Genomic DNA, 14,040 nt, shown 5'->3' with positions numbered 1-14,040 from the left:
CTGTTTTTTCTAAATGCATTGTGCCTCAATGAGCTTGTATAGCTCACCAAACTCTTCACTTTTCTTAGGACTCAAATTCCAATTCCATCTCTTCCATGAAACATTCACAGAAAACCCCAACTATCACGAATCTCTAGTGAACTCATGCTCCTGGAACACTAAATTATCTGTATTAGTCACTAATGTGGTACCTGTTCTCTATTGTCAACTGCTTTATGTAAATATCTCTTGTCTCCCCTGTAATATTTTTTGTCTCCCAAACTTCAGTTATTTACTTACCACATTCATGATTTTTGCCACATCCTTGCCATCAATATTATTTACATACTTTACAAATTATTTAAATAAATAAAGAAAACTATATTAGTTTTGTCCTAAGCTATCTGGAGAATTCTTGGTTTGATGTGAGGTATTACTTTCCGAGAATTGCTGAAACAAACTACCACAAACTAGGTGGGTTAAAACAAGAGAAATGTGTTCTCTCACAGTTCTAGAGGCCAGAAATCTGAAATCAAGTTATTGTCAGGGTCATGCTGCCTCTGAAGGCTTTAGTGAAGAATCTTTTCCTTGCCTCTTCCAGCTTCTAGTACATACAGGTGTTCTTTGGCTTGTAGCCCAATCACTCCACTGTCAGTCTACATCTTCACATTACCTTCTCCTCTGTGTCTTTGTGTGTTATTCCTCTGTATGTCTCTTAGAAGGACACTAGTCATAGAATTTAGGGCCCACCCAGATAATCCAGCAGGCTCTCTTCAAGTTCTTTAATTATATCTGCAAAGATACTTTTTCCGAAAAGATTCTGGGAATTGAAGTGTGGACGGGTCTTTTTGAGGGTAACCATTCAGCCCACTACAATGTGTTATATATATTTTCCAACGTACAGTACAACAGAGGAAACATAAATATTAAAATAACTTCATCCATGTATCACCTAAAAACAACCTTAGATTACTTGAGGAAGAAAAACTGAGTTAGTATTTTTCACATTTTCTATAGTTTTGTGCTAGGTACTAAACAAATACCTAGTGAACAAATATATGCATACATATACATATATACATACATATGTACATTTCTGATCTCATTTTGCCTGATTGTGGCTGCTACTATCCCAATCTCTTAAAATTGCCAGGTTTGTTAGATTAAGTCTAGCTTTCTAATAATACCCATTTCCATCCACCTCTCCTTTTTCTAATCACAAACACATAACGCTCTTATTGGAAAAAGACTTGGGTTTTAGAAGGTTAAACAGACTTTTTGACCTAAACAATGAATGTGTACAACATATGTGTGCATATGTATCCAGGCATAAAACTAATTGGTTTAACCCAGAGCAAAGCTGGAAGGCAACTGTTTACAAAAACAGGTTTCCTCTTTCTGTTTGGGAGGAGCCTAGGCTTTATCGTGTTTCTATAACATGCCTTCCTCTCCTTCCACCTACTGTGCTGTCTATAGTATTTTGTTCTTTTCTTTCTAATCTTGCATTACCACTTTCTTTTTTTTTTAATTTTTTTTATGATTATTATACTTTAAGTTCTAGGGTACATGTGCATAACGTGCAGGTTTGTTACATATGTATACTTGTGCCATGTTGCTGTGCTGCACCAATCAACTCGTCAGCACCCATCAACTCGCCATTTACATCAGGTATAACTCCCAATGCAATCGCTCCCCCCTCCCCGCTCCCCGTGATAGGCCCCGGTGTGTGATGTTCCCCTTCCCAAGTCCAAGTGATCTCATTGTTCAGTTCCCACCTATGAGTGAGAACATGCGGTGTTTGGTTTTCTGTTCTTGCGATAGTTTGCTAAGAATGATGGTTTCCAGCTGCATTCATGTCCCTACAAAGGACACAAACTCATCCTTTTTTATGGCTGCATAGTATTCCATGGTGTATATGTGCCACATTTTCTTTCTTTTTTTTTTTTAATTTATTTATTATTATTATACTTTAAGTTGCAGTGTACATGTGCATAACGTGCAGGTTTGTTACATATGTATACTTGTGCCATGTTGGTGTGCTGCACCCATCAACTCGTCATTTACATCAGGTATAACTCCCAGTGCAATCCCTACCCCCTCCCCCCTCCCCATGATAGGCCCCGGTGTGTGTTGTTCCCCTTCCTGAGTCCAAGTGATCTCATTGTTCAGTTCCCACCTATGAGTGAGAACATGCGGTGTTTGGTTTTCTGTTCTTGTGATAGTTTGCTGAGAATGATGGTTTCCAGCTGCATCCATGTCCCTACAAAGGACACAAACTCATCCTTTTTTATGGCTGCATAGTATTCCATGGTGTATATGTGCCACATTTTCTTAATCCAATCTGTCACTGATGGACATTTGGGTTGATTCCAAGTCTTTGCTATTGTGAATAGTGCGGCAATAAACATCCGTGTGCATGTGTCTTTATAGCAGCATAATTTATAATCCTTTGGGTATATACCCAGTAATGGGATGGCTGGGTCATATGGTACATCTAGTTCTAGATCCTTGAGGAATCGCCATACTGTTTTCCATAATGGTTGAACTAGTTTACAATCCCACCAACAGTGTAAAAGTGTTCCTATTTCTCCACATCCTCTCCAGCATCTGTTGTTTCCTGACTTTTTAATGATGGCCATTCTAACTGGTGTGAGATGGTATCTCATTGTGGTTTTGATTTGCATTTCTCTGATGGCCAGCGATGATGAGCATTTTTTCATGTGTCTGTTGGCTGTATGAATGTTGTGCCACATTTTCTTATTCCAGTCTGTCACTGATGGACATTTGGGTTGATGCCAAGTCTTTGCTATTGTGAATAGTGCCACAATAAACATACGTGTGCATGTGTCTTTATAGCAGCATGATTTATAATCCTTTGGGTATATACCCAGTAATGGGATGGCTGGGTCATATGGTATTTCTAGTTCTAGATCCTTGAGGAATCGCCATACTATTTTCTGTAATGGTTGAACTAGTTTACAATCCCACCAACAGTGTAAAAGTGTTCCTATTTCTCCACATCCTCTCCAGCACCTGTTGTTTCCTGACTTTTGAATGATTGCCATTCTAACTGGTGTGAGATGGTATCTCATTGTCGTTTTGATTTGCATTTCTCTGATGGCCAGTGATGATGAGCATTTTTTCATGTGTCTGTTGGCTGTATGAATGTCTTCTTTTGAAAAATGTCTGTTCATATCCACATCAGAGCTGTTTTAAATACATGAAAAGTGGAAACTTTGTAGCAGTTGATTCCACTGATTCTCAGGGCTTCTCTACCTATCTTAATCAAATGCTTAAATATTTGTGAAATTGACCAACTTTTCTCAGAGTTTATTTCTAGAATTGAGAGGGGTGTTTCCTAAGAACTGAAAGGGTCTCATCTTTAGTAATTTATGAATAAATAACTCTTTTTATAATTTTTTGTCCACTCAAATTGGCTTAAGGAAACCTGATAAGGATTCTGTGTATTTGAGGAGTAGCACTGTGGAAATGCAAGCTTGTCTTCAAACCACTCCTAAGTTTCTTTGTTTTCTTTCGTGCACAACCTTCTTCATAGATTCAGAAATCCAGGAATTCAGGATAAAGTCTTAAAATACCTAATGGGGAAAGTAGCTATTCTCTTTGATAGTGATTGACTAGAGAACCCTTAAAAACTGAAGCCATCACGCCACGCTAAAGATGAAGAAAGATTACTTTAAAAGAAAAATCTGGTGGCAGAACAATCTTTGGATGAGCTTTCAAAGCGGAAGTGATTACATTCAGTGAAGCGTGAAATAGGTAGCCATCCCGAGTCATCTTAGTGAGGATTCTTAAAATCACCAAAATTCTAGGGACAAAAACTCACTCAATCAAGACCTGAAGGTCTTCTTCAGAACGTTCAAGCATAATATGCTATCTACAAAGATAAGGTAAAGCAAATAGTGTGTTGGGTTTTTTTTTAACCATAGGGTGGGTTATATTCAAAATACAGAATAAGTTAGACTGTATAGCAATATTTCTATTAAAATTATTTTGATCATATTGAAAAAAAGAATCCTCAGTGCACACAAAATTTATTCAGCCTAATAGTGTATAGATATGGAATGCTTGTCTTTAGGCCACAAAGGAAGGAGCAGTAAGGTCAACCTTGAGACCTAGTTTTAAGAACAGTCTGTTTTCTCAAGAAAGCTTGCATTCAGAAGACAATATTTACACCCAGAAAATACTTGCTACAAGATAGATTCACTTAGACATAAGAGGCATACTTGGATGATATGTACAGAAAAAAGTATGTGTTGATATGCTTTGAGGAAGTTACTATTAAGATACTAAAACCCAAACAACTGGCATTCCAACTTTTCTCTCAAAGCCTTTTGATGGCAGGAGAGAAGTAGTGATTGAAGCCCTGCTGCAGACAGGGTTTGGTTAAGAATTGGCAAACCACAAAATAGGTTTAGTCTATAAAAGGACAACTAATGATGGCCTGTTGGAGCAGGACCCTGTAACACTGTATCTCATCAAGGCAATAAGAATAGACTATCAGTTCTTCAGTTTCTTGACTTTCATCAATCAGTTTACATTTTAGATGTTCCTAGATAATGTTTTTCAATAAAATGCATACCTGCAGATCAAGTGTCAGCTAAGCACAAGGCCTTGAGCTAGTAACATTGTTGTAGGCAGCACTCAGCTCACTGAAATGGCCTTTCTTTGGCAAAAGAGAGTAAACGTTGCCAAAGTAGTGTTTATTTTATAGTTAGGATTCAAAGCTTCAGCTTTTTCAGGTTTCTGGGCCTAAAGCTTAGAGTCCAAAAAGTCCCTAAAATTTAGCTAAATCCTTTCTTAATCTCAATGACAAGTTGTGTTTATTTATACACCTGCACCCACAACTGTATTCTTATAGAAAATGATATTACAGTGAATTTTTTTTTTTTTGAGACAGAGTCTCTTTCTGTCGCCCAGGCTGAAGTGCATTGGCAATTTTCCTGCCTCAGTCTCCCGAGTAACTGGGACTACAGGTGCATGGTACCACACCTGGCTAATTTTTGCATTTTTAGTAGAGATGGGGTTTTACCATGTTGGCCAGGCTGGTCTCAAACTCCTGACCTCAAGTGATCCACCTGCCTTGGCCTCCCAAAGTGCTGGGATTACAGGCATGAGCCACTGTGCCTGCCCTACACTGAACCTCTTCTTATGCTTTCTATTGTAACTCTATTTCTCACTGTTATTGACAGCAATGATAGAGAGACTATGGAAAGAGATAACATAACATTTTTTCTTTTGAAGTTTCCTTGGATTCTATCTTTTTAATCTGGGAATAGAGCTACTCAAGTGAAGAGATATGTGGGAAATGTAGGAAAAATAAGACCTTAAGTTGATTTGAGGGATTCTGAGAACAGGGGAGTTTTATGTTCAGCAGAGCCAATCTTGACAACTTCCTCTCCCTGTCAACAGGATTCTACTCCCCCCTTATCTGGATGGTTCAAATCCACCCATGAGGGATGGGTTACATTCGCAGTATGTGAAACAGTGGGACAAATCACAGAAATCATGTCCTGGAGGAGCAGATTGAAGCAATATTTGGACCACAAACAAGGGCTGAGTTGGGATAGGGGCTTGCAAATCAAGAAACCAAGAGTGTTGTAGCGTAAAAGAAGGGAAAAGAAGATGGTAGTTTGGCTAAATTCTGGAGACAAAGCACGGATGGGTTTTTGGTGCTGTTACTCATTCCCAGCCTGCTCTGAGGGTTTTTGTCATGTGTTTTTGACACAGAGTCTTGCTCTGTCACCCAGACTGGAGTGCAGTGATGTGATTATAGCTCACTGCAGCACTCTGAGTGTTTTTAAAATAAAGTCAGAGCAAGAAGACACTGCCTCCCCTGCCACTTATTACTCTCTGAATTCAGACCCTTATTATCTCTCACCTAAATTTTAAAAAATCGTAAGCATAACGTAATTATCACACCTTAAAATCAACAATAATTCATTAATATTGTCCAATATCCAGTCAATAGTCAAATATTTTTACGTCTCATCGCTATTTTTCCACGTGCTTTCTTTTGAATTTCTTTTAATCTAGTTTTATTCCTCTTTCAATCAATCTTCATTGAGAAGCTAGTTAAATCTCACAGAAATACTTCTTCCCTTGTTATTCCTCTCTTCCAAACAATTATCTTCTATCAGCCAACCTTTCATTGAACTCTACCTTTCCTCATCTTCCAAATATACAAAACTAAAAGTGGCTATGTTTTATATAAAGGATGTATTCCTTAAAATTTTTCATAATTTAAAACTCCAATAATTCAAATATAGTGCTAATAGATAATGGAGGCTTGTTTGTTTACTGGCTAAAGAGGTACCACCATCTCCAAACTCATCTTCAAGATCCAGAGTGTTGCTTGGCAGTGGCATACACAGTTCGTTATATCCTTGACCTTTGAATTCATGGAATTCTTAGAAAGTTTTTAATTAGGTTAAGGCTTTACTTCATATATTACATATAAAGTTATCATTTATTAGCTTTTTAAAAAAATTTATTAGTTTTTTAAACTAATAAAATTATTTATTAGTTTAAATCATTTATGATCATTTAAATCATTTATTAGTTTTCTTAAAAAATCCCAGAATTAAAAAGTTACAGAGTTCAATTTTGCATATAATACAACTAACTGTATTGCAAGTTTATTTCATAGTTTATTCTGTAATTATATTGTCTGTTGTTATGGCTCTATAGACAGGAATAGCTTTCTTATCTCTTATCTGCCTAGAAAATTTCTATTAATTTTCTATGACTCATCTGAAGTATCATCTCCTCCTTGAAGCCTTCCTTTTCTAGACAGAATGAGTCATTCCCTTTTGTTTTTCTAAAACGCCTTGCTTGTATGCCTGTTACATTATTTAGTATGGAATGATTTATAAACTAGTCACATTATTCTATCATTATATTTAGTATGTTAGTATGTACTTATTGGCTGTACTTTATTCATGTGAGCTGCCACTAAGCTTATAGTGGATGCTCATAAAGTGTTGACTTTAAATAGTTTTGCAAGATTGTTGTGAAGGTTAAATGAAATAATTTTTAACAATTGCCTGATACAGTACCTGGTACTTACTGGTACTCAGTAAAGTTTCCCTTCCTTTTTTCTCTTTAGTTTACTCTTGCCTTATTTCTCCCAGCACCATGTATTCCTTCCATGTGAAATGAATAGAGATTTCTTTTTTACATTGCTTGCATGTCTCTTCAGGGTACTAACACTGACTTACGCATCTCTCATTTGTTTATTTAAGGTCACTAGTTCTGTTCGGAACAGAGATCCCTCTGAGATAGAATACAGAAGTAATATGACTTCTCCAACACTCCTGGATGCCAACCCCATGGAGAACCCAGCACTGTTTAATGACATCAAGATTGAGCCCCCAGAAGAACTTTTGGCTAGTGATTTCAGCCTGCCCCAAGTGGAACCAGTTGACCTCTCCTTTCACAAGCCCAAGGCTCCTCTCCAGCCTGCTAGCATGCTACAAGCTCCAGTACGTCCCCCGAAGCCACAGTCTGCTCCCCAGACCCTTGTGGTGTCCACGTCAACATCTGACATGAGCACTTCAGCAAACATTCCTACTGTTCTGACCCCAGGCTCTGTCCTGACCTCCTCTCAGAGCACTGGTGGCCAGCAGATCTTACATGTCATTCACACTATCCCCTCAGTCAGTCTGCCAAATAAGATGGGTGGCCTGAAGACCATCCCAGTGGTAGTACAGTCTCTGCCCATGGTGTATACTGCTTTGCCTGCAGATGGGGGCCCTGCAGCCATTACAGTCCCACTCATTGGAGGAGATGGTAAAAATGCTGGATCAGGTAAGTAACAATATTGCCCCTTTCCTGGCCTTCCTGAATCTATTCCCTTTTTGAGTCATCCTATCTCCTGTCTCTCTTCACCTCCAATTATTCCTGGACACTGCTTCAACAGTAATCTTTCATAAGTACTGTTTTTATCATGTCTTTTTAATGCTTAAGAATGTACAATGACTCGGCCGGGCATGGTGGCTCATGCCTGTAATCCCCGCACTTTGAGAGGCCGAGGTGGGTGGATCATGAGGTCAGGAGATCGAGACCATCCTGGCTAACATGGTGAAACCCCATCTCTACTAAAAGTACAAAAAATTAGCCGGGCGTGGTGGCAGGCGCCTATAGTCCCAGCTACTCGGGAGGCTGAGGCAGGAGAATGGCATGAACCCAGGAGGCGGAGCTTGCAGTGAGCCAAGAGTGTGCCACTGCACTCCAGCCTGGGTGACAGAGCAAAACTCCGTTTCAAAAAAAAAAGAATGTACAATGACTCTTGATTAGACCATGCTTCTCGACCAGGTATGCATATCTATCAGTGACATATCAAACAACTTCCTGGAACTTCCATATTATTTGATATTAAATAATTTAAAGCATTTTATATTTAAAATATGATTATCTTGTATTACAAAATGCAAAATTTGCAAAACCTGTTAAGATAAACCACACACTTCAAAAAGAGGTTAAGCTTACTAAAGGCATCCACCCTCGGACTTTTCAGGATAATGTGTTTATTTTACGCCTTCAGAATGCTTTGGTGGAAAAGCTGAGAACAATATTTCTATCTCAAACATACTTAGCCAGTATTAGCTCCTGTCTCTACCAATACTTTCCCTTTTCTCTTCCCTACAAAAGAAGTAATTGAAATATTGTCATCTTCCTTGTGTTCTTCCTCATTTGGCATCTATCACTTTCCATTTTACTTATTTATTTGCCTGTATCACAAGTGTCTGGGCATTATTTTCACAACTGAATTGTAGATTCCTCAAAAATAATACTCTATATTAATTTTTTTAATGTATGCCTCCAGAGAACTTAACACAGTGCTAGTAGTTGTCTTAGTTGTCTTGCAACAGATAATTTGATAAACAAACTTGAAAATTTGTCCAAGAGAGAATTCAAATGCTATAATCTTCCATTTTATTTTTAAAATAAGTTCAAAAATTCAGAAAGGTATAAATTAAGTCTGTCTTCCACCACTATTCCCCAACCACTAGTTCTCCTCCCAGAGGTATATCTGTTTTAGTTTGTAATCAGGAATGATCAAGGAAAATTATGTGGCCTCTAAAGCAGGTTGATAAAGTTTTGCATATATCGAAAAGGGCAAGGGGTGGAAATGATTAGGAAGCAGATTTCAGCTTAGTATAAAAGAGTCTCTACCTTTGAAATTTGATGCCCTATACTAAATGTAGGAGGCTGAAAAACAATATACTACTAAGCATCAAGTTGCTGAGACTGCACTGGTCTTCTGAATACAAATATTATCATTGACTAGTGGTTAAGTGTGGTAATGATAAGTGTTCACAATCTTATTTTGAGATATGAGATCCATTCCATATACGAAAGGAGAGCCAAACAAACAAACCAAAAAAAAGGAAACAAATAAAAAAGGAAATAAAATTTCCCGTATGATAGTTTGCTGAGATAAAGGCAGTGGTAGCATCAAGGGATGGTTTGAAGGAGCTTTGAATAGTCTCCATAATATCATCAGTCCATCAGAGCCACTCTAAATAAACAGAATAAATTTTAAATGTGCTCAATGTGGTTCCAAGCTAAGGGCATTGGCCCAATGGTATCTGTATTAGTTCGTTTTCATGGTGTTGATAAAGACATACTCGAGACTGGGAAGAAAAAGAGGTTTAATTGGACTTGCAGTTCCACATGGCTGGGGAGGCCTCAGAATCATGGCGGGAGGCAAAAGACACTTCTTACATAGTGGCAGCAAGAGAAAAATAAGGAAGAAAGAATAGCAGAAACCCCTGATAAACCCATCAGATCTCATGAGACTTATTCACTATCATGAGAATAGCAGGGGAAAACTGGCCCTTATGATTCAATTACCTCCCCCTGGGTCCCTCCCACAACATGTGGAAATTCTGAGAGATACAATTCAAGTTGAGATTTGGGTGGGGGCACAGCCAAACCACATTGGTATCCAAAATGGTGGGCTTACTAAACCTTAGGGGGCACATATAAAACAATTGGAGTGCAAGAAGAACGTATCAAAATTTGTATTTTCTTACCCTTAAAAATTGACAGGTAATATTGTATGTTTTATCATCTATAGCATGATGTTTCGAAGTATATATGCATTCTGGAATGGTTAAATCTAGCTAAATAACAAATGCATTACCTTATTATCATTTTTGTGGTGAGAGCGCTTAATATCCATTCTCTTTACAATTTTAATAAAGTGTATCATCATTAACTATACTCACCTTGCTATGCAATAGATCTCTTGAAATGTATTCCTCCTATCTGATAGATCTCTTGAAATGTATTCCTCCTATCTAACTATAATTATGCATCCTTTGACCAACATCTCCCCATCCCCCTCCCCACTAGCCACCCCAGCCTCTGGTAACTACCTTTCTACTCTACTTGCATGAGATTAAATTTTTGGATTCCAAATATGAGTTAGATCATGCACTATTTGTCCTTCTGTGCCTGGCATATTTCACTTAACATAATGTCCTCCAGGTTCATCTGTGCTCTCACAAATGTCAGGATTTTGTTCTTTGTTATAGCTGAATAATATTATATTGTATATGTGTGTGTGTGTGTGTGTCACATTTCCTTTATTCATTCATTTGTTGATAGATATTTTAGGTTGGTTCCACATCTTGGCTCTTGTGAATAATGCTGCACTAAACAGGGATGCAGATATCTTTTGGGCACATGATTTTATTTCCTTTGGATATATACCCAGAAGGGAGATTGCCAGATCATACGGTAGTTCTAATTTTAATTTTTTGAGGAACCTCCATACTGTTTTCCATAAAGGCTATAACTAGTTTACATTCCCATCAACAGTGCGTAAGGGTTCCCTTTTCTCCACACACTCACCAGCACTTACTGTCTTTTGTCTTTTTGATAATAGCCACTTTAACTTAAGTGAGATGACGTACTACTTTTTGTTTGTTTTCTTATAATGCATATAAAATTGTAGGATACCAGTACCTGTATATCACATACATGCACAAACATGCACACCTCAAGATACATGCTTAAAACTTTTTAATGAATGATATGCAAAGTATAGGACAACTCTTTTAACCAAATACTTGTTCCCCACCTTATCACCACCCCCAAGTTTCTTCTCTATAGAAATTTTGAAGGTTTCACTGGATCTAGGAGACTGTTGAGCACCTGATTGAGTTTTGTTAGGAATCAGAAACATCAGTGTTTGATAATAAGGAATATTTGACAGCTTCTCCCAACATAGGTGGAAAGGAAGGTTGTATCAAGCACCTACTAGGTGGTAGGTGTATGTTTCATCTCATTGACTCATTTCTGTTTAAGAGCACAAAGGCCAAGGTAGATGTTCTCACATCTGGACTAATCCTATAATTTGATTTTAGGACAGCCAGGAGCTATTCAGTGAGTTCAATTCAACACACACACACGTTGAAACTAACTTTTCAGCAGACCCTGTCCTGGTAGCTGGAGATAGAGATGAATCATACCCAAACCATATCCTACAGACACTCTCATTCTAGTGGTATCAGAACTCTCCATACTACTCTTACTTTAAAGGCATTTCTGTTCCCTGCTATGCAAAATAATAAAATAAAATGTTATTCTCTTCCTTCCATGCAAATACACTTCCTTCATCTTTGTTTTTTTCTTTATTTTTCTATCTTGCTGCCACTTCTTTAGGTGGGACAAACTGGGAATTCTGAAAATGATTAAAGAGGCACATATATTTTTAGCTCACACTGCTCCCTTTCTTTGCTTTTAGTGAAAGTTGACCCCACCTCCATGTCTCCACTGGAGATTCCAAGTGACAGTGAGGAGAGTACAATTGAGAGTGGATCCTCAGCCTTACAGAGTCTGCAGGGACTACAGCAAGAGTGAGTACTTTTTGTCTTCAAGTCTGTCTTTGTGTATATGTGTGTGTGTATGTGTGTACATTTGCACAGATGTATAGGTGGAACCAATGATCAGACACAAGAGTAAGAATTTGAGGACAAGAAATGTAGGGAGACTACCTTTCCAGTGAAAGTATACGAGTTTGTGTGCATACATGTGCATGTACATGCATATTATGGTAGAGCTATGTTCTAACTGTAAATCATCAATTTTTCTTTTGAAAAGTCTTCAAATTTCCCACAAAGTGTAGTTGTGTATTGTTTCTCTCTGTAAGTTTAAAACAGCTTTGTCTTTCAATATCAGAACTAATTGGAAGTAGTTGGCTTGTGTTTAGCAACAACTGTTGTATGAAAATCAAATTTCTTTAAGCAGGAGAATGAAACTTATTGAAGTGAAATGCTCACACTATTTGGGAACACAACCACTGAAGGAAACACTACCACCTCGCATGCTTTCTCTGAGCACCTACTGAGAGATCTGTACCTACTGAGCAGAATGGCCTAGTTGACAGATTTTTTTTTACTATTCCAATTATTTCTTTTTGGGGGGACCTAGCATTAAATTCGCATAAATTAAAAGCAGATATGAGGTGGCACCAATGAATGTAAATTCATTTTTTTAAGCCTTCACTGTAAAGTCACTGTTTGGCTTTATCTCTATTTCTTTGATCAGACCAGCAGCAATGGCCCAAATGCAGGGAGAAGAGTCGCTTGACTTGAAGAGAAGACGGATTCACCAATGTGACTTCGCAGGATGCAGCAAAGTGTACACCAAAAGCTCTCACCTGAAAGCTCACCGCAGAATCCATACAGGTCTGCCCACTCCCATCTCACCCCTAACACACACACACACACACACACACACACACACGAGAGAGAGAGAGAGAGAGAGAGGGGCAGCGAGAGAGAGAAAATTTCTGAGAGACAGAGAATGAAGTATTGAAACAAAGACTGATGCATTTATACTTGTGGGCACAGGCTCCATTCATGGTTTTTATCCCTATTTCTTGTCCCTGCTCTAAGGCAAATTTTATAAAACCGGACTAGGAAAACACTAAACTAAATCTGGTGTCTTAATAGTCATCATTCTCAGTGAGCCCCTGTGGGTCTTTCTAATTGTGGAGTCAACACTTAAGCAAAGATTAAGGTATTACTCCCTTCCTTACTACCAGGGTCTCACAAGTTTTACTAAGCATGGAAAAGCACAAGAACAATTTAAACTATCTGAAATTAAAGCAGGCTTTAATCCACTAACCATTAACGTGTCTTTGTTCACATTAAAAAAAATAAAAGGGTGCACATAAATAAATAAAGCAGACCCGGTAGTGATCCTGTCAAACTGGACAGCACATACCTGATCTGAAGAAGGAGAGCTGCCACTCAAATCCATCTCACTAGAGTCAGCCATCAATATTCTTGGATTCCACATCCATGGATTCAACCAACCACAGATCAAAAATATTTTTTAAAAAACAGCAAAAATAATAATACAACAATAAAAAAATACAAATTTTAAAATACAGTATAACAATTACTTACATAGCATTACATGGTATTAAGTAACATAAGTACATCTAGAGATGACTTAAAATATAGGAGAGAATGTGCATAGATTATATGCAAATGCTGTGTTATTTTGTATCGGGGACTTGAGCATCCATGGATTTCATTATCCACCCAATGGGTGGGGTTAGGAATGTAGGTGGCTCTGAAATCAATCCCCCATGGATACTGAGGGACGACTGTATTAGTAAATTTCATTGTTAAAGAAAAGCAAAAAAAAAAATCCGGATTATGTGAAATGTTCTTGATTTTGAATGTTGGCATCTAGTTCAAAAATTTTTTATAACCCCAGGAATTCAAAGAAACCTGCCTAGAAGCCAGATGCAGTTTGTTGTTTATCATTGTGTGCCCTTTGCCTTGGAGACTCCTTCTCCATAGTGGTCTCCAAGCTCAGAATTGGGACTTAGACACTTTGGACAAGGAGGAAGCCCTCCTTTCTTGTAAACATCTGCTATGTTACATTTGCTATGTTAGAATTTGTGTAGAAGGACCCAGAGCCCTAGTTGTTGTGCCTAGAGACTATGAACAGGTGAGTGATTTTTAGGCTGCATTATTCAAACATTCCCATGACACTATTATTATTTAGTGATGT

At 37.9% G+C, this 14,040-nt stretch overlaps 1 protein-coding gene across 4 annotated transcripts in view; it reads left to right on the top strand.

Moving 5' to 3' along the window:
• Positions 1-14,040, top strand: part of LOC105465862 (KLF transcription factor 8) — a 56,168-nt gene that overhangs the window by 18,504 nt on the left and 23,624 nt on the right. For all 4 annotated transcript variants that reach the window (XM_011714506.3, XM_011714508.3, XM_071088973.1 and 1 more), the window contains 3 exons: positions 7,242-7,806; positions 11,756-11,867; positions 12,559-12,698. In XM_011714506.3, coding sequence (XP_011712808.1) covers positions 7,242-7,806; positions 11,756-11,867; positions 12,559-12,698 — 817 coding nt within the window. The remainder of the gene's footprint in view (positions 1-7,241; positions 7,807-11,755; positions 11,868-12,558; positions 12,699-14,040) is intronic.

Source organism: Macaca nemestrina, chromosome X, assembly GCF_043159975.1.
Source record: "Macaca nemestrina isolate mMacNem1 chromosome X, mMacNem.hap1, whole genome shotgun sequence".
NCBI classification, from domain to species: domain Eukaryota; kingdom Metazoa; phylum Chordata; class Mammalia; order Primates; family Cercopithecidae; genus Macaca; species Macaca nemestrina.
Note: the sequence above shows the minus strand (reverse complement) of the source record. Positions and strands in the feature narration are given on the sequence as shown.